The sequence below is a fragment of the Scyliorhinus torazame genome, chromosome 15 (genome assembly GCF_047496885.1).
Source record: "Scyliorhinus torazame isolate Kashiwa2021f chromosome 15, sScyTor2.1, whole genome shotgun sequence".
NCBI lineage: Eukaryota > Metazoa > Chordata > Chondrichthyes > Carcharhiniformes > Scyliorhinidae > Scyliorhinus > Scyliorhinus torazame.
In genome coordinates, this window is record NC_092721.1 from 102,089,698 (window position 1) to 102,110,757 (window position 21,060).

Below are 21,060 nucleotides of genomic sequence, written 5' to 3' on the forward strand. Positions count from 1 at the left end.
GCACAACAGCGCCTACTTCCTCAGGAAACTAAGGAAATTCAGCATGTTCACATTGACTTTTACCAATTTTTACAGATGCGCCATAGAAAGCATCTTGTCTGGTATGGCAACTGCTCGGCCCAAGATCGTATGGGCCGCTACAGAGAATCATGAACACAGCCCAGTCCATCAAGCGAACCCGCCTCCCATCCATTGACTCTGTCTACACCTCCCGCTGCCTTGGGAAAGCGGGCAGCATAATCAAAGACCCCTCACACCCGGGTTATTTTCTCTTCCAACCTCTTCCACTGGGCAGGAGGTACAGAAGTCTGAGAACACGCACTAACTGATTCAAAAACAGCTTCTTCCCCACTGTTACCGGGCTCCTGAATGACTCTCTAATGGACTGATCTGACCTCTCCACGCACCTTCTCTACTGAGTAGTACTGCACTCCATATGCTTCACCCGGTGTCTATACACATTTACATCATGTATCTATCATACGTCCTGTTTTTTTCATGTATGGAACGATCTGCCTGGACTATAAGCAGAACAATACTTTTCACTGTACCTCGTGACAAATCCAAATCCAAACTTTTCCGTCCTCTCTCGATTTCCCTTGATTTCCTGAGAGACCAAAAGTCTTGATTACCTTAACTTAATTATATTTAATGATGGATCAGCCGCAACCCTCTAAAGTAGAGAATTTCAAAAATTCACAATCTTCGGGTGAAATAATTTCCCCCCCATCTCGATCTGAAATTTGAAAAAAACTGCTCAATAACGAGGACCATGCACTATACATCCGACTGATGATTCCTACTCCAACACCAGCTATCGTAAAATGAGAGTGTTGGAGGGGCCCTTCAGTTCTCGCCAGAGTGGGTGTCTTTATTCATGGTGATCTGTTCCATCCTCTACATTCTGGCATCACAAAGGACGTAGGCCTTGCTACCAAGGATTCGGCAACCACCTAAGAAGGAACAGGACAAAGCAAGCAGGAGGCAGCCAGGAAATCCACGTTCCTAATGGGCAGTCCTTCAGCACATCATCAAATTTCAGTTTCCCTGAATGAAACTGTAGATCCCCATTGCTCATCACTTCCCCACCTCCTTTCCCTCTATTATCATAGATTATCATAGAATTTACAGTGCAGAAGGAGGCCATTCGGCCCATCGAGTCTGCACCGGCTCTTGGAAAGAGCACCCTACCCAAGGTCAACACCTCCACCCTATCCCCATAACCCAGTAACCCCACCCAACACTAAGGGCAATTTTGGACATGAAGGGCAATTTATCATGGCCAATCCACCTAACCTGCACATCTTTGGACTGTGGGAGGAAACCGGAGCACCCGGAGGAAACCCACGCACACACTGGGAGGATGTGCAGACTCCGCACAGACAGTGACCCAAGCCGGAATCGAACCTGGGACCCTGGAGCTGTGAAGCAATTGTGCTATCCACAAGGCTACCGTGCTGCCCTATTATGGATTAGTACTGCATTCTCTCGGTCACAATCCTAAAATAAAAGACACCACAAAACAAACATTTCACAGCAACCTTATCCACAAACACTTCAAATACTCCATATATTACTTTAGTGCTTTCACTTTGTGTTTGTCTTGTGGGTGCCTTTACCCTATCCTTGTACTCTTAAGACGTGATACCTTTGTGGCTACAGCATGGTTGGTAGAAATTGCTGACTTTAAATGGGGAAGACTGCTGATGACTTTCCGTTTTGTATATCTGCAATGCATTGTAAATTTATCCCCAATAATAAATCAGAACACTAACTCCTGTTGCTGACCTGAAAGTCTTTAGGAACATTTACACATGCACAATTGGAATACGGCAACCAGCACATGCGTGACAGATCCTGATGGCTTTTTGCTTAGCAGCAGGAGCATCAAACGTGCATGCATGGCTGCAGAGCATCAAATCCCATGTCCGATTTCTGCTTTATTATTGGTGAAAAACTTACTGAATTTACACTGCATCACAGGTATACAAGTAGTGATTGCAGATTTAAGTAACAGTCTTCTGAAGCAATTTGGAAAGGCTTTGTGGAGGAAGTTCTCACCCAGCTCAGTTGATAGGTAAGGAGCTTCTAAGTCCATAGACTGGGGGCGGGATTGTCTCAGCCCAGGTCCGGCCGGAGAATCTGCGGGACGGGTGCGAATCGCGCCACGCTGCCCCGATGCCGGTCCGCCAGTTCTCCGGAGAGCAGTGAATTGGCGCCGGCGCGGTTGGCGCGGCGCCGGTCAGGGGCCGTTCTACGCGGCCCCCCCTGGCGATTCTCTGCCCGGGATGAGCCGGGCGACCACGCAAAAAAAGCCGAGTCCAGCCGGCGCCGTTCACACATGCTCTTACTCGGCGGGACCTCGCCGTCCATGCATCTGGGGGTGACCTGGTAGGGGGGGAGGGGGGTCCACTGTGGTCTTGCCCACGATTGGGGCCAACCGGTCGGCGGTTCTTTTGTTTCGCGCCGGTCCCTGTAGCCCTACGCCATGTTGTGTCGGGACGGCGCGGTGAAGGGAGCCACTGCGCATTGGCGCCGGTCCCACTGCGCATGCGCAGACCTGCACTGCCCATCTGACGCCGGGGATCGGCAGCTGGAGCAGCGTGGGTCGCTCCACTGCCGTGCTGGTCCCCTGTAGGAATCGCTGCTCCTGAGGCCATGTTGACACCGTTGAGAAACGCAACGACGTTTACGACGGCGTCAACACTTAGCCCCAGGATCAGCGAATCCCGCCCGTGGACTCGGATTCTCCATCCATTCACGCCGGCAGGATTCTCTGGTCCCACTGCAGTGAATGGGAGTTTTAGCTCAGTGCCAGATTCTCCCTTCTCGCAGGGCAGTGGTAGCGGTGACTATGGTATTGAATCCCACGTTGGGTGCTGACATTTTACCCACTCTTTATTTTATATTTAAGTATTTACTGAAGAATATATTAATTTGTTCAAATATGGAATAAATTCTTTTGATAGCATCTGTAAAAACTCCTGTTAATAAAACAGCACCCCAATGTTTTCCTGATCATTATCATAATCATGACTGACAAGGGAACAAGATACTTTGGGGGACAGTTAATCCAAACTTGATTCTGTTTCAATTTACTCCCTAATACCAAGTTTTAGTTTGCATCTCAGAACTTAATTTAGGATGTCTGTCGAGTGGTAAATGATAGACACAGACTTGATTCACTGCGACTGACGCCGTATCTTTTCATGTGCAGGGAATGTTCCCACTAGTGTTGGGACACAAGTAAATGCAACCAAAAAGATTCCCTCGTGCTTTTTGTGGGAAAGCAAAAATTGTTTTGGTCTCCTGGATGCGGTTCTTACCTTAACCAACACATACAGAATTGATTAAAAGGGATGTTCATTACACCAATACGAAAGGAAAATACTGCAGATGCTGAAAATGAAATGAAAACAAAATAATGCTGGATATGTTCAACTGGTCAGGCAGCATGTAGTATTTAACCTATGGGGTCCTGCCAAGCAGTCGTCATCTCATCCATTGGGTGTTGGGACTCAGTCCTGAGGCCTCATTGGCAGGAAGCCAGAGAAGTTTCTGGAAAGGGGCAAAGGGAGAGGGATAAAGGTAGACATGCAAGACACACCCCAGCGAAGACCAGGCGTGGAAGGTGACCGTGACCACCTGGAAGACTAACCAGAGAAGGAAGGAAGCTACCAGCGAGACCCACCTTCGCAACAAAGGACCTGCGAGACTCGGGGAATAGGACCCATGATTCATCTGGCACCATCATGCGGGTAGTATAAGGAATCTTGAGGATCTTTAGCAAATGTTATTGGGTTCATTCAATTATTGTTGTTGTTAAATAAAGTTGATTTGATTTTAAACTTGTTTGTCCTTTGTTCTCCTTGCTAATAAAGACCTCTTTGTAAAACTTTTAATTATCACACTGGTCGAAGGTATCTGAGATTTTACAGATACAACATTGCTTTTTTGATCACTTCTTGCCACCACCACCAGTGTCCGAACACATTATCATTTTGTTATCAACTTTTCTTTCCCTTCCAAAGTGTCTGGCATGGATGTCATCTCCCTGCCACATGCCCTCTCTTCCACAACAACTTGTTTAAAACTCTTGAGTTCTGCTTCAACCCTGCTCTCAGTACCAAAGTTTCTCGAATGTTGGTCATGTTCAGTATTTTCATATGACCATACCTATGGAGTCTTATCACTTTGTTTCTTCATGCACAGCATTTAACACTGTTGACCTCCTCCAACATCTCTTTTCTGTTGTGTACTTCAAGTTACTGCTTTTTCAAGGTTACAGTCATCTCTGGCATGTTCCAAGTGTTCCACAACTCTATCATCTGCAAACTCCCAGCAATATCTTCCCATTACCTCTCTACAATCTTCAACTGCCTGCAGTTATATGCTGCTTGTGCAACAGATGATCTTGGATAAGTTTTAACTTGTAGTTAACATTGGGAAGACCAAAGGGTGGCAAAGTGACACAGTGGTTAGCACTGCTGCATCACCGCCAGGGTCCCAGGTCCTGTTCCAGTCTTGGGTGACTGTGTTGAGTTTGCACGTTCTCCCCATGTCTGGCTGGGTTTCTTCCGGGTGCGCTTGTTTCCTCTCACAGGTCAAAGATATGCAGCTAGGTAGCTTGGCCATGCTAAATTGCCCCTAAGTGTCCAGAGCACGGTAGCATTGTGGATAGCACAATTGCCTCACAGCTCCAGGGTTCCAGGTTCGATTCCGGCTTGGGTCACTGTCTGTGCGGAGTCTGCACATCCTCCCAGTGTGTGCGTGGGTTTCCCAAACCAGGAAGTAGGATAGAAAGCGGTTCTGGCAAAAGAATTCCCAGACAGGAATCAGAGATAGATCCCCATTGAGTCATGATAAGTGGCAGAAGCAGAGAAAAAGGTTTCAAGTTAAAGGAAGAGCTGTCGGAGCAGAGTTGAAGAAAATTGGGCTCAAGAGAAAGCCCAGAAGATCTGAGCGGACAGTGAGAGATTTGTGACTCTGTGCTGTGGGCCATACCAGCAAAGGTACCTTTTTGGAGTAGTGATGTTCTGCTTGGCATGGTTGAAGATCTGAAAATGCGCTTGGAAGGTGAAGTGTGATTGCACTCCGAGATCTAGAGGAAAGGAATTTCAGAAGGTGAAATCCGAGAGACTCATGTTGAAGGCATCTGAATGGGAGGGACGTTTGGAAGAATTCCAAGGTGAATTCTTCAAAACATGGAGATGGAAACCCTTGTGAGAACAACAGAGCTTCAGTGAGATTGGTTGGCTCACTGTGTGACAAGTGGAGACATCCATAGAATCTGCTTTGGTCGTATCTGTCATTTACTTTGTATGTGGTGTGTCTGACCACAGTTTGCCTGTTAATTCACATATTTACCCAAAGTATTAGTATAAGATTGATACAGTTAATTGTTTTGTCTTTCTGAATGTGCCTGTAAAGGGATAGCTGGGGTGAAGGAACAGCGAATATTTGAATCATTTTCTTGTGTTTGTATTGAGATCTTTCCAACCTTTTTGTGTGGTGTAATATAGTTAATTTTTCTTGTTTAATAAATGTTTTATTCTTTGTTAAAAGTTCTTCCAATCTCCACAGAACAATTCTGTGAATTTGTTCAGTAACGTTCCTTCACGGTTTCAAAAAGAGAGTTAGTATCTAGCAAGCCAGGTTTCATCTGGGTTCTGACTTGTCCAATAGTAACATAAACTGGGAACATAACAAATCAGTGAAACTGTCATTTGGTGGTACAGGACTTCAATATTGCTGAAAAGCTGAAACTTTTCGCCTGGCACTCATAAGACCAAAGAATGCCAAATGTCAAACCATGACAACATTTATGCGACAAGAGAAAAGGATGTTGATTGCTTGGCAAGTCAATTCTAATTGGCCAAGGCATTGCCATGGAGAAAATAATGGGAAACTATATTGCTGCTCAATTACACAATCATATCTGACAATTGATGTTATGTTTTTGTCTTTGCAAGTGTGTGCTGATTGAACTTATGGACTTGGCAACTGGCATAGCTAAGTTCAGTGTTAATGACCCCATGGATGCCCAAATAGATCCCATCTAGGCCCAGCACTTGCTAACATTTCCATCTGTTTTCATGAGAAACGTGCTTCTGATGGAATAAGCCCTAACCTCCTACCCTGTGCAAATTTCCGAGACGTAGTCAATACATTTGCGATCTTTGATCTGGAGTTGCAAGTAAGAATTTCCTTCCCTTAATTAGCTCCATCCTGTGCTCAAATGCACATTTGAGAGGGAGCAGTCTAGTGCTCTCTCTTTCCTCACTGTGCTGGTTGAAAAATCCATAATGGGTTCTCCACTACTGTCCACTGGTCAGTATACATGTTGGCATTCATATAGCTCCATGCACTATAAGATTGGCCTGATCAAAAATCTTCTAAATAGGTCCCTAGCCATTTTCTTAGGTTGAAAGTAGAAACAACGCTCATCAAAGCTATAATGTGGGACAATGGCTATCCTGATCAGATTGTAATTTGTTGTGTATTGCACCAACTCGCAAATGGGCCAAAGACCACCACTTTCGAATCTGAAATGTGCCCAGTTTTCCTCAAATTACCCTGGAAAAGCAACATTTCTGGGTAATAGATTGAGTGGTTTCACGCAGCTGCAATGCAGTGGCTACACGAGTGGTATTTTCCACCAAGAGGATGTTGCAGTCAGTCCAAAAAGGTGTTCTGCCGACCACGTAATTTAGCAACTTTTGGTAAACATTTCAGTGCCAGTGTAATGCTAGGCAGGTAGGCCGTACATCCTAGCAATTGGCTAATCAAATCAACCAGCAGTGTTCCTTTGGTTGTTTGGAACCGACAGAGTATAGGCCGTAAACGGTTGACGCTTGCAAAACCCAAAACTGCTAGATGTGATTCCACGTTTGAGCGATACTTGCTGAACAATCCTGAGTGTGCTAATGACTACTCTAACAACCATTGTAAGATAATCAGTCGAGCTTGTAATGTAGCTCATTTACCGTTGCTAAAAGCAACATAGATTCACACCTGGACATTCATTGTCTACAAACAAAAGGAATTCATTGATACCTTGCGCCTTGTTTGAATTGCCCAGGAGTTTGTTTGGGAGCCTATAGTTCCCAGTTGATTTCTGCATTGCAATGCCTCAGGCAAGCAGTGGCGACTTGCCAACCAGCCAGCACCCTTTTCTCTTAAATTGATGGTTTGAAATTTGGTATTCTTGTGTTTGTCCTGATAAGTGCAAGATAAAAAGCTTTGGCAACATGTCTCTCTTCTTGGCGATAAGCCAATTAAGTGGAAAAATCCCCTTAGCAATAATTTATTGGAATAAGGGAAGTAAATTAGGAGCATTTGGAGTTAGAGCTATCTGTAGACAACAGTATATTAGCAACACGGTCGTGGAGGCTTGGCAGTCACATATAATATTTTTTTTAGGGATAAAGATTTCACTGGCTAAAATATTTGAAATATGAAAATCTGTAATTAATCATATGTGAAAAGAAAGTTACAAGCAGCATATAACGTTCCAGGACTGAACTTAAAAGACGAGCTCAATGCTCAACATACAATCACACAGCAGTAGAATGACTAGTGAAATGTCACTAATGAATTGTCACTTGTCAAAAGGGCATCATTAGTCATTTTTTTAAAAATGAGTAGTGAAGTATTCTCTATCTATTCCTCCCTATTTGATTGAATCACAGAACATGCAGCACAGAAGAAGCCACTGTGAATGTGTCATATGTTCAAAATAGACAACAAAAAGAAAACCGTGCATCTTTTTCATCTTTCGTGTCTGATTACAGATAAGGATGTTGTCTGAACAGTTTATTTGTTTAATTAGTTCTGTTCCATATTTAGCTGTTTATCCATTCATTTCATTGGATTACAGGTATGGAATGAACTGTCTCATTCAGTTTGAAGATTTTGCAAACTCCAATGCTTTTCGCCTTCTTAACAAATACCGTAATAAGTACCTCACTTTTAATGATGACATTCAAGGTATGTAGAGAAATTGCTGGTAGCAAATGTAAAGTTTGCCATTTTAGAAGTTGGCAGTTAATTAAGTTATCCCTTGAGATTCTTGCATCATGATGAATATTTAACATGATATTTAATCGACATTAGCCAAATACATTATGCGCAGGAAGTGCTGTTTATCTCTCCAAACTCTGGTTCCAAACTTCCATCTGTTATAATTGAACTTGGACCTTTCACTGCAGGCAATTTGGAACCATAGCCAAAGTACAATTTTCCATGTTGCTATTCTAAAAGGAGAAGATAAGTTTAAAGGGAGCAATTTAAGCATGGAATACCTCCGATATACACACAGCATGCATATAGAGATGATGCACAATAGACAATAAACATTTCCCGTCAGTGGTACTTCATTCAGGAGATGAAAATTGGTCAATTTGCTGATTTTTCTGAGGTTTTATTTTAGCCAATTCCTGACTGTTTTACACCCAGTGTCAGCTGAGTGATTTTGAAGGATGATCTCGTGGAGAAGGGAAATGAAATGAGTTATCTTATATGAGGTTACATTTTTTTAAATTTCATTATAAAGCTGAATGAGTCTGTAGAAATGCCCACACACCAATTAATTAAGTGGGGTTTCTATCAAGGAAAGATGACGATCCTTCCTGAAGTGGTTATTAGTCACATGAGACATGTTCAGCTTGTTTCAGAACACTGTTCTGAATTTGACATCAAATTTGCAAGCCTTGCATAATGAGGTGGCCCAGAAATAAACTGAACAATAGTAACTATTTTATGTTCAAAAGCGAGAAAATCAATTTCAGGTTTGTCGGTTGGTGTTATGATGCAACAGTTCAGAATTCGTAGGAATTCTACCTTCATTATTTTAGGTTTCATTGATCTTAAAATAAAATGGTTGAAAAACTGGTTCTGCGGTAATGTGCTTAAGTGGCCAAAATTGTTCTAAACCGGATGTGTGATGTGAATCAAAAACAGTTGCTGAATTGTCTCTGAGGACATGTGCTGGTTGCAGATGTTTTTATTTTGTTGTTGGATGTCTACTTCCATTGCCCATTCCAATCAGTTTAACATTTTTAAGGGATTGAGTTTGAGGACCGCTAATTATCGACATTTTCTGACCGCCCCCAAGAATTGAAAAAAAATAGAAAATCCTTAACAAATGCAGCCATTCTGTCAACATACTGCATCTAAATTCAGTCAAATCCAAATCAGAAACCGATGTATTGTAAATTGTGAAACCACACTAAATAAAACTTGTCATATTGCTTACTGTTTCATGTCATGTAAGCTAGGAATTTTATATTGGCAAATAAAAACTCCTCAACAAAACTGCTTAATGTGATTAATTCCATTGTGCTGTTCCCCTACAGAACTTGATATTTTTCTGCAAAAGACCCCAGGTGGGATTCTCCGGACCCCCAGCCGCGTGTTTCCCGGCAGCGCACTGTTCGCTGGCGGCGGGATTCTCTACTCCTGCCTCTTGTTAGTGGGATTTCCCATTGAAGCCACCCCACGCTGCCGGGAAACCCATGGTTCCGGGCAGGAAAAGAGAATCCCGATGGCCAGAGAATTCCGGCCCCTATATAAATGAAAGTCATTGTTAATGAGCCATCTTTTGCAATAATTAACACACAAGACCCAGAAAATAAGGAGGCCCAGAAATAAGATGAATGACAGTAAATATCAAAAACCAAGATGATCAGGTTCAGGCTTGTGGTTTAGTGTTACGCCGCAACAGATATGAAGCACGTTAGTTTTTGTATTTGTCAACGGAAATATGGATTAATAGATTTTAGAGCACTGAAGGGGATATTTTTCCATTTAAGGGCTCTGAAAGAGTCATCCACTAGTCCCTTTTCCCAAATACTCCCCAAATATTTTTCAAATATTCATCCGCAATCTTTTTTAAAAGCTGTTATGGATTTTGCATTCACCACTGTTTGCAATCGGGCACTCCATGTCGAATAAAGCTCTGTGTATCAACAGTCTCCCTTCGTCTTCTTTGTTTTGATGAAAATGCTGGAAAACTAACAGGTCTTGCAGCATCTGTGGGGGGTTCTGATGGAAGATCACAGACTAGACCTGAAACCCTATCTCTGTTTCTTTCTCCACAAATGCTGCCAGATCTACTGAGAGTTTCCAACACTTTCTGTTTTTACCTCAGCTTCTCTAGTCTCTAGTCATAACTAAAGCCTAAAGATAGCATCTTAGTGACTTGCTTCTGCGATGTCTCTATTGATAGAATCATAGAATTTACAGTGCAGAAGGAGGCCATTCAGCCCATCGAGCCTGCACCAGCCCATGGAAAGAGCACCCTACCCAAGCCACCTCCACCCTATCCCCAGAACCCCAACTAACCCTTTTTAGATACTAAGGGCAATTTAGCATAGCCAGTCCGCATCTTTGGACTGTGGGAGGAAACCCACGCAGACACGGGGAGAACGTGCAGACTCCGCACAGACAGTGACCCAAGCCGGGAATCGACCTGGGACCCTGAAGCTGTGAAGCAACAGTGCTAACCACTGTGCTACTGTGCTGCCTACAAATGCCCAATCATGGCAGTGAGGGAAGCCATTCGGGCCATCAGGTCTGTGCGGGCCAAAGAAAAGCTACCCAGCTTAATTCCACTTCCAGCTCTTGGTTCATACCCTGGAATGTTATGGCACTTCATGCATATCCAAGTATTTTTTTTAATGAAAAGAGTGTTTTTGTCTTTATCACTATTTCAGACTGTGAGTGCCAGACTTCAGCCATCCTCTGGGTGAAAAGAATTCTCAACTCCCCCTAATCCTTCCACCAATTACTTTAAATCTATCCCCCCTGTTATTTACCCCACTGCTAAGGGAAATAAGTTTTTCCGATCCATTAAATCTAGACCCCTCAGATTCCATGCCCTTAAATTCAATCTCCTTTCGGCATCCAGAGAAAACAACCACAGCCAATTTTTCTTCATCGCTAATATTCTCCAGAACAAGTAAAACTCCTCTGTACCCTTTCTACTTTGATCAAATTCTACCTGCCATTTACCTTGACATTCTTCCTAAAGTAAGACATCAAAAACTGATCACTAGATCCTATTTTTGTACAGGTTTAGCATTGCCTTTTTATATCCTTTTTTTTAAACCTCTTCTCACTTTATCAAAGAATTGGATGCCTGAACCTCCTTAATCTCTCTTTGCTGGTCAGAATATGAGTGACAGATTCTCCAGCTTTATACTTCATCATGTCCAAGTAGTTGATTGGAGATCTATGTTGCTAGAAACCATGTGCCACATCTAATTTAGGCTGGAGAACATTATATGCCATTATCTGAAAAGTAAAAGGCATTAAAAAACTAAATGATAATGTGCCTAAAAACAAATCTTTCTAAAATTATGGACGAATTAACAACATAAGACAGTTGTATTTGCATAGCACTTATCACATCTCTCCGAAGTGGTTTCAATCACTTCACAGGAAAACAAATGACTTTGCAGTTCAGTAGTTGTTAATATAGACAAATACAGTAACTAATTTACAGACACCCACAGAGGCCCAAACCAACATTTCTCAACAACCCAAAAGTTGTTCCCAGTAATCACACTTCCTAATTTTGTGGCATCTATAAATTTTGACATTGTGCTTCCTATAACTAGCCCAGAAATCCACTAATATGGGCCCCACACCTCAGGAAGGACATACTGGCACTGGAGCGGGTCCAGCGGAGATTCACACGGATGATCCCAGGAATGGTAGGCCTAACATACGATGAACGTCTGAGGATCCTGGGATTATATTCATTGGAGTTTAGGAGGTTGAGGGGAGATCTAATAGAAACTTACAAGATAATGAATGGCTTAGATAGGGTGGATGTAGGGAAGTTGTTTCCATTAGCAGGGGAGACTAGGACCCGGGGGCACAGCCTTAGAATAAAAGGGAGTCACTTTAGAACAGAGATGAGGAGAAATTTCTTCAGCCAGAGAGTGGTGGGTCTGTGGAATTCATTGCCACAGAGGGCGGTGGAGGCCGGGACGTTGAGTGTCTTTAAGATCGAAGTTGATAAATTCTTGATTTCTCGAGGAATTAAGGGCTATGGAGAGAGAGCGGATAAATGGAGTTGAAATTAGCCATGATTGAATGGTGGAGTGGACTCGATGGGCCGAATGGCCTTACTTCCGTTCCTATGTCTTATGGTCTTATAATAACCCTCTGAAGCAATGACTAGGAATGCACCACAGTCCAGTGATGAATGTTCCTCTAATCTATATGGCGGAATTTTCCCACATTTTGTGCAGTGTCAGGCTCTGACTGAATTCCTGCGAGTGGCTCTCCAGCTGCACAGCCAAGTTTTTAGTCTGCTTTTTGATTTGGGGAGAAAATAATTCAGTGGGCATGTTTTACACTGTCAATGGTGGAAGGCGGGGCCTGATAGTGCCGGCGAGGCTGGATCCACAGAGATTGAAGGAAGCTTTGATCAGCACAGAAAGAAACCTCCCCCCTCCCCTGATGAACACAGTGGACCCCCCCCCCCTCCCCATAAGCATTGCCCCTACCCCCACCATCAAGATCTCTCTCTTCTAGCCACAAGCATCTGCATTGGGGCTCTCTCTCTTTCTGGGGAGAGGGGTGTGCAAAATTGGGAAACGCGATCTCGTTGGCGAGAATCGCATTTCCCGATTCTCGCAGGATTTTTAGCCCGAGTCACCATTCTCGTTGATGGCTAACGTGGGCTGAAAATCGCTTCAATGACTTCCGGTTGAGGCTATGCCTGGGTAGGTCGCACGTTCGGCATCTCCCGCGATGAACGGACTTTTGGGCCTTTTTAAGGAGCCCCAGTGGCACTTGGACGACGATTCCCGGTGTGGGAAGGCAGCAGTGAGGTTCCTCCAGCACTGTATGGAGTGGACCAGGAGCGGAGCGGTCAAAAAAGCGGCATGGGAAAAGAGAAGAGAGCGGGTGCGGAAAAGTAAGATGGCGGCAGTTGGAGACCAGGCAGCGTGGGCTCAGTGGTCCCAGGAGCAGCAGGAGTTTCTGAAAAGCTGCTTTGAGGAGTTGAAGGCGGAGATGTTGGCCCCTATGAAGGCGTCGATCGAGAGGCTGGTGGAGACCCAGAGGGCGCAGGGGATGGCGATTAAGGAGGTGCAGCAGAAAGCCTCTGATAACGAAGATGAGATCCTGGGCCTGGCTGTGAAAGTGGAGGCGCACGAGGCGCTGCACAAAAAATGTCAGGAGAAGTTCGATGACCTGGAAAACAGGTCAAGGAGGAAGAATCTGCGGAATCTGGGTCTCCCTGAAGGCGTGGATGGGTCGAATGTCGGGGCGTACGTGGCTACGATGCTGGGCACGCTGATGGGCGTGGGAGCCTTCCCGAGGCCCCTGGAGCTGGATGGGGCACACAGAGTCCTGGCAAGGAGGCCGAGGGCGAATGAGCCGCTGAGGGCTGTGGTGGTGAGGTTTCACCGTTTTACCGACAGGGATTGTGTCCTGAGGTGGGCGAAGATGGAGCGGAGTAGCAGGTGGGAGAACGCTGAAATCCGCATCTACCAGGACTGGAGTGCTGAGCTGGCCAAGAAGAGGGCAGGATTCAACCGGGCCAAGGCGGTTCTCCATCGCAAGGGGTGAAGTTTGGACTGTTGCAGCCAGCGCAGCTGTGGGTCACGCATCAGGACCGACACCACTATTTTGATACGCCGGACGAGGCATGGACCTTCATCCGAGATGAAAACCTGGACTCGAATTAGTGGTTTGTGGCAGGTTATGGGGATGCTGGGGAGTGGGAAGGGGCGATTTAATTTGATGTGTGTGTTTTCTGGGTATGTGTATTGATTTGGGAGGGGCTGTTCCCGCGTTTGAAGGGGGGAATGGGGGCCGGAGGCCCTGGGCCTTTGGGGATCGGGGAGAGGCTGCAGGAGAAAGGAGCTGCGCCACAGGGGGCGGGGCCGGCCCAGGCAGTGAACGCGGGCCTTTTCCCGTGCAAAAGGGGGGGGGAGGGGGAGTGGCACGATGCGGGGGGCAGTACCGGACGGGAGCTTGCACTGGTTTGTAGGGGGAGTGGGGAAGGGGCGGGGACTTCGAGGGGGAATTCAGTCGGGGGATCGTCGGCAGAGGCGGGAGCGGCCGGGGTCATCAGGAGTTAGCTGACTTACGGGAGTGCAATGGGGGGAGCAGGGGAGCTAAGCAATTGCCTGGCCGGGGGAGGGGCGATCTGAGTTACTGCTGTACTGACTGAGGGGGAGCTGGAGGTAAGAGGGAGAGTCGGTGCGGGGAGCCCCCGTCTGGGGGGCTGGAGAGTGCGGGAGGTGTGGGCACGTGGCTGGCCTAAGGGGGGGGGTGCCGGTAGTCCCCCGATCCGGCTGATCACGTGGAACGTGAGAAGCCTGTATGGGCCGGTCAAGAGTGCCCGGGTGTTTGCGCACTTAAAGGGACTGAAGGCAGACGTCGCTAAGTTGCAGGAGATGCACCTGAAGGTGGCGGATCAGATCAGGCTGAGGAAGGGATGGGTGGGGCAGGTCTTTCACTCTGGGCTGGATGCGAAGAACAGGGGAGTCACAATCCTGATGAGCAAGCAGGTGACTTTCGAGGCGGTGAGTATTGTGGCGGATAAAGGGGGCTGTTATGTGATGGTGAGTGGTAGGCTGCAAGGGGTCCGGGTGGTGCTGGTGAATGTAAATGCCCCGAATTGGGACGATGCAGGGTTTATGAAGCGCATGCTGAGCCGGATCCTGGATCTGGAGGCAGGGAACCTGATAATGGGGGGGGGGACTTCAATACGGTACTGGATCCGGCACTGGATCGATCTAGGTCGAGGTTGAGCAGGAGTCCAGCTGCGGCCAAGGTTCTGAGGGGGTTTATGGATCAGATGGGGGAGGTTTGCCAGGCCAGCGGCGAGAGAGTTCTCCTTCTTTTCCCATGTGCACAAGGCCTATTCACGGATAGACTTCTTCGTGGTGAGTAGGGTGGTGATCCCAAGAGTGGAGGGGACGGAGTACTCATCCATAGCGATTTCGGACCACGCTCCGCACTGGGTGGAGCTGGAGTTGGGGGAGGAGAGGAGCCAGCGCCCGCTGTGGCGCATGGATGTGGGACTGCTGGCGGATGAGGAGGTCAGTGGGTGCATTCAAAGGTACATAGAGGCCAATGATAATGGGGAGGTACCGGTGAGCGTGGTCTGGGAGGTGCTGAAGGTGGTGGTCAGGGGAGAGCTAATCTAAATCAGGGTTCACAGGGAAAAGAGGGGGAGGATGGAGGGGGAGATACTGAGGGTGGATAGGAGATACGCAGATTCCCCTGAAGAGGGGCTGCTGAAGGAGCGTCAGAGCCTCCAAACGGAGTTTGATTTGATGACTACGGGGAAAGCTGAGGCCCAGTGGAGGAAGATGCAGGGGGCAGCGTACGAGTATGGGGAGAAGGCGAGTCGGATGCTGGCGCATCAGCTACGTAGGAAGGAGGCGGCTAGGGAAATTAGATGAATCCGGGACAGAGGGGGAAACACGGTGCGGAGTCCAGCGAAATAAATGAGGTCTTTAGGGATTTCTACGGGAACCTGTACAAGTCAGAACCCCCGGATTGAGGTTCCCGAAGGTGGAGGAGGGACAGGTCGAAGGTTTGGGGGCCCCGACGGGATGGAGGAGCATGCAGGCGGGAAGGCCCCGGGTCCGGACGGGTTCCCGGTCGAGTTCTATAGGAAGTTTGTGGAACTGTTGGGTCCGTTGCTGATGAGATGCTTCAACGTGGCGAATGAAGAAGGGATTCTTCACCCGACGATGCCTCGGGCACTGATCTCGCTTATCCTCAAGCGGGACAAGGACCCGCTGCAGTGTGGCTCATATAGGCCGATTTCGCTCCTCAATGTGGATGCTAAGTTGCTGGCGAAGGTCCTGGCCACTAGGATTGAGGATTGTGTCCCGGGAGTGATACACGAGGACCAGACGGGGTTTGTGAAGGGCAGGCAATTGAATGCAAATATACGGAGGCTCCTGAATGTGATCATGATGCCCTCGGAGGGGGGGGGGAGGCGGACGTGGTGGCGGCAATGGACGCGGAGATGGCCTTTGATCGGGTGGAGTGGGAGTACCTGTGGGAAGTGCTGGGTAGGTTCGGGGAGGGGTTCATAGGGTGGGTCAAATTGTTGTACCAGGCCCCGGTGGCGAGCGTATCGACAAATCGGCTGAGGTCAGAGTACTTCAGACTGTACCGTGGGACGAGACAGGGGTGCCCCCTGTCCCCCCTGCTGTTTGCCCTGGCAATTGAGCCGCTGGCCATGGCACTAAGAGAGTCTAGAAACTGGAGGGGGTTGGTCCGGGGAGGGGAGGAGCATCGGGTCTCATTATATGCGGATGACCTGCTTTTGTATATCGCGGATCCAGTGTCATGTAGACCCTTAGGGAGTTTGGAGACTTCTCGGGATACAAGCTTAATGTTGGGAAGAGTGAGCTCTTTGTGGTGCATGCGAGGGGTCAGGAAAAGAGGCTGGAGGAGCTGCCAAATTTGTGTAGCTATTACTGGGCAGCTAATGTGGCAATGATTCGGAAATGGGTAATGGAGGGAGAGGGGGTGGTGTGGAAAAGACTAGAGGCGGCGTCATGTGTAAGTACTAGCCTGGGGGCACTGGTGACTGCATCGTTGCCGTTACCGCCGACGCGGTACACCACGAGCCCGGTGGTGGCTGTGACATTGAGGATCTGGGGGCAGTGGAGACGGCACATGGAAGAGGTGGGGGCCTCAGTCTGGTCCCCGATACGGAACAACCATAGGTTTGCACCGGGTAGGATGGATGGCGGATTCCTAAGTTGGCATCAGGCGGGAATTAAAAGGATGGGGGACTTATTCATTGATGGTACTTTTGCCAGTCTGAGGGCGCTGGAGGAGAAATTTGGGTTACCCCCGGGAAATGCCTTCAGGTATATGCAGGTCAGGTCGTTTGTGAGGAGGCAGCTAGGGGAATTCACGCTGCTGCCTGCCCAGAGAATACAGGACAGGGTGATTTTGGGCGTGTGGGTTGGAGAGAGTAAGGTCTCGGCGATTATACCAGGAGCTGCAGGAGGCGGAGGAAGCCTCAGTGGAGGAGCTGAAGGGCAAATGGGAGGAGGAGCTCGATGAGGGCCTGTGGGCTGACGCCCTGAGCAGGGTTAATTCCTCCTCGTCTTGCGCCAGGCTCAGCCTGATCCAGTTTAAAGTGGTGCACAGGGCGCATATGACAGGGACGAAGATGTGTACGTTTTTTGGGGTGGAGGACAGGTGTGTGAGGTGTTCGGGGAGCCCAGCAAACCACGCCCATATGTTCTGGGCATGTCCGGCGCTTGCGGGGTTTTGGAGGGGCTTCGCAAAGGCTATGTCGAAGGTCTTGGATACTCGGGGAAAACCGAGCTGGGGGATAGCAATATTTGGGTTGTCAGACGGCTGGGAGTGCAGGAGCCGAAAGAGGTCAGAGTTCTGGCCTTTGCCTCTTTGGTAGCCCAGGAGAAGGATCTTGCTAATGTGGAGGGACAGGAAGCCCCCAAGCGTAGAGTCTTGGATCAATGATATGGCGGGGTTTCTCAGGTTGGAGAAGATAAAGTTTGCTTTGCGAGGGTCTGTGCCGGGGTTCTCCAGGCAGTGGCAACCGTTCCTTGACTTTCTCGCGGAACGTTAGGTGGAGGTCAATAGCAGCAGCAACCCCGGGGGGGGGGTTTCTTGTTTTGGTTTATGTAAGGGGCGTTTGCCCCATTTTGTTCTTAATTTGTTAAACGATTTAAGGGTTAGAGGATTAAGTTGCTTTGTTTGTTGGCGTATTGCCCTTTCTATTTTTCTTCTGTATGTTTTCTTTCCTTTTTGGAGTGTTTTGTATAAATTATTGAAAAACTTTGAATAAACATATTTAAAAAAAAAAAGAAAATCGCCTCAATAGAGTTATGGTTTCCTGTTCCCAATATATTCAGTTGCCTACTAATTGTATTAATGTTAATTTGCTTACAATTAGAATTCCAGTATGTCATTTGTGTTCATATAAGATCCATGCCAAATTTATTTTTTGACATTTTTGGGCCTTTTAAAAAAAATATATATATCCCCTTTCATCCAACTGGTCTGACATCTTCACTGCCTAGAGTGGGAGTACAAAGCCTCTTCTACTCCATAACTATCTCTAATAATCCAGGTATCGAGGACTGAATATTCCTTCCCTATTGCTGGGAGATGCTACTTAAACCACCTTCAGTAAATGCAGCTGAGGGCATAGGAACATGGGCATTCCTTGAGACCAGTCTATCATTCTGAGAGATCATGTTTGATCTGTACTTTAACTTCATCTTTGGTTCCATAATCCTTCATACACTTTCTGAACTAAAATCTCAATCTCAGTTTTGGTATTTTCAGTTGACATTTACTCCATAGCTTCTTGGGGAGGAGAGTTCCAGATTTCTATTGACCTTTGTGAAATTAAGAGTTTTCTGACCTCACCCCTCAATGGCATAACTCTAACTGTAACATCATGCCCCCTAGTTCTGGACCTCCGCGGCAGGGAGATTTTCTTCTATCTACCCTATCAAATCCTTTAATTTAATGGTCTTAAAGGCCATTATTTCACCACTTAATCTTCTATTTGAAGGTAATACAAGCCTAACCTATGCAACCGGTCCTCCCAACTTAATCCTTTATCCCAAGGACCATTCCGGTGAAGCTCGGGAACATGTGAAAGCAGGTCGCACAAAAGTTGGCTCCTGCCAAGGTCCCAGTACTTTGATCCCTTTTGCCTGTTTTTTTCAGGAGATTTTACCCAGTAGGTGGGTACAGAGAGGCGACAGAGGAATGTCAAAAGCCTTAAGGGAAAAGGCCACGGGAACAGAACCCCCGGCTGGTAGCCCGACAAAGATATCTGGGGACAAAAGATGGCGGAGGTGGCCGCACCCATCACGCTAAAGACGCTGGCTGGGGTGATGGCACAGGAGTTGGAGAAGTTTGTCAGGCAGATGGATGGTCAATTTCAGTGCCAAGAGAAGTAGATTAAAGAGTCGTTCAAAGCCACCATCGAGGAAGTGTTGAGCCTGAAACGGAATAGCTGGACAAGACGGTCAAGGCTGTGAAGGAGCAAGGTGAGACGCTGAAGGGTATGGAGAAGGCCTTGTCGAGGCACGACCATCAGCTTGCCTCATTGGAAGCTGAAATGCTGCTCATGGCGGACAGGAATAAGGGCCTGAAGGCCTAAGTTGTGGACCTGGAGATAAGCTTGAGGTGCATGAGCCTCAGAGTGGTGAGCTTGTTGGAGGGAGCGGAGGGCCCGAGTGTTTTTCAGAAATGTTCTCTGGATTGGTGGGAGGGGATGAAGTGTTCTTCGCTCCGGAATTGGACAGGGCGCATCAGGGTCTGCGGCAGAAGCCGTGGCTGAACAGGCCACTAGGGGCAGTGATCTTCTGATTTCACAGCGACCACAGAAGGAAAGGTTCCTGTAATGAGCTAAGAAGAGTCCGAATATCGATTGGGACGGGCACACGGTGGGCATCTACCAAGTCATTGATAACGAACTGACGAAGCAGCGGGTGGCCTTTAATAAGGCAAAGGGGGTACTGTACAAGAAGGGTGTGCGGTTCGGGGTAGTGTTTCCAGCAAGGCTAAGAGACAAGCTGAATTCCAAGGATCACTATTTTGAAGTTCCGGAGCAGGCTCAGACCTTCAAAGGACTGAGACTTGTTGAGCGAATGGAATGTTGGCATTTATAGCTAAAGGAATAGAGTATAAAGGTAAGGAAGTGTTGTTGCAACTGTACAAAATATTGGTCAGGCCGCACCTGGAGTATTGTGCACAGTTTTGGTCCCCTTATTTGAGGAAAGATATAGTGACATTGGAGGCAGTTTAGAGAAGGTTCACTAGATTGATTCCAGAGATATGGGGTTTGTCTTATGAAGAGAGATTGAGCAGTATAGGCCTATACTCTCTCGAGTTTAGAAGAATAAGGGGAGATATATTGAAATATATCAGGTGATAAAAGGTATGGGTAAAGTAGACGTGGAGCGGGTGCTTCCTCTTGTGGCATTCTAGAATGAGAGGTCATAGTCTCAGGGTCAGGGGTAGAAAATTTAATACAGAGATGAGGAGAAACCACTTCACCAAAAACGTTGTGAAGGGTTGTTGCATTCGATACCCTAGAGTGTGGAGGATGCTGGGACAGGGAGTAAATTTAAGGAGGAGTTGAAGGGTTACGGAGGACGAGCAAGACGGTGGAGATGAGGCCATGATGAGATCAGCCATGGTCATATTGAATGGTGAAATAGGCCCGAGAGGTAAAATTGCTCCTAGTTCTTATGTTCTAAGAAAGAACTATTCTACCTAATTGCACCTTCCAGTTCATGGTCTGTAGTCCGGTAGGTAACAGCACCTCGAGCACAAATCTGGTGATCTTGATTAAAATGGGGATTTCTTGATTAATAAAGGGGATCAGGGGTTTGGGAGGAAGGCAGGAGAATGGAGATGAGAAACATATCAGCCATGATCGAATGGTGGAGCAGTCTCGATGGGCCGAATGGCCCAATTCAGCTCCTTTATCTTCTGGTCCTATGGAGGAGGGCTGGTGGGATGATTTTTTTGTATGTGAAAGTTGGGTTGGGGGGCTGTAAATATTGCAATATAGTGCATTATGTTTTTGCCCTTTTTATTGGGAGGTTGATGGGTTTTTTTTTCTGGAGACCAGGGTCATGGGGATGGTGGAGCAGGGGGGTTGATTATAGAATCATAGAATTAACACTTCAGAAGGAGGCCATTTGAACCATTTAGTCTGCACTGGCCCTTGGAAAGAGCACCATACCTAAGCCCACACCTCCACCCTATCCCCGCAACCCAGTAACCCCATGTAACCTTTTTAGACACTAAGGGCAATTTAGCATGGTCAGTCCACCTAACCTGCACATCTTTGGACTGTGGGAGGAAACCGGAGCACCCGGAAAAACCCATGCACACATGGGGAGAATGTGCAGACTCCACACAGACAGTGACCCAAGCCTAGAATCGAACCTGGGACCCTAGAGCTGTGAAGCAACTGTGTTACTGTGCCGCCCATGTGGTAATTGGAGGGAACAAGAAGCATGGTAAGGATGATGGGATTGGGACAAGGGAGTATGGGCCTAG

The 21,060-nt window shown here is 47.1% G+C and overlaps 1 protein-coding gene across 1 annotated transcript in view; it reads left to right on the forward strand.

Annotated features, from left to right (window-relative positions):
* LOC140391720 (NADP-dependent malic enzyme-like) overlaps positions 1-21,060 on the forward strand; it is a 214,950-nt gene that overhangs the window by 144,127 nt on the left and 49,763 nt on the right. The window contains exon 8 of the mRNA XM_072476489.1: positions 7,880-7,989. Within this exon, the coding sequence (XP_072332590.1) occupies positions 7,880-7,989 (110 nt within the window). The remainder of the gene's footprint in view (positions 1-7,879; positions 7,990-21,060) is intronic.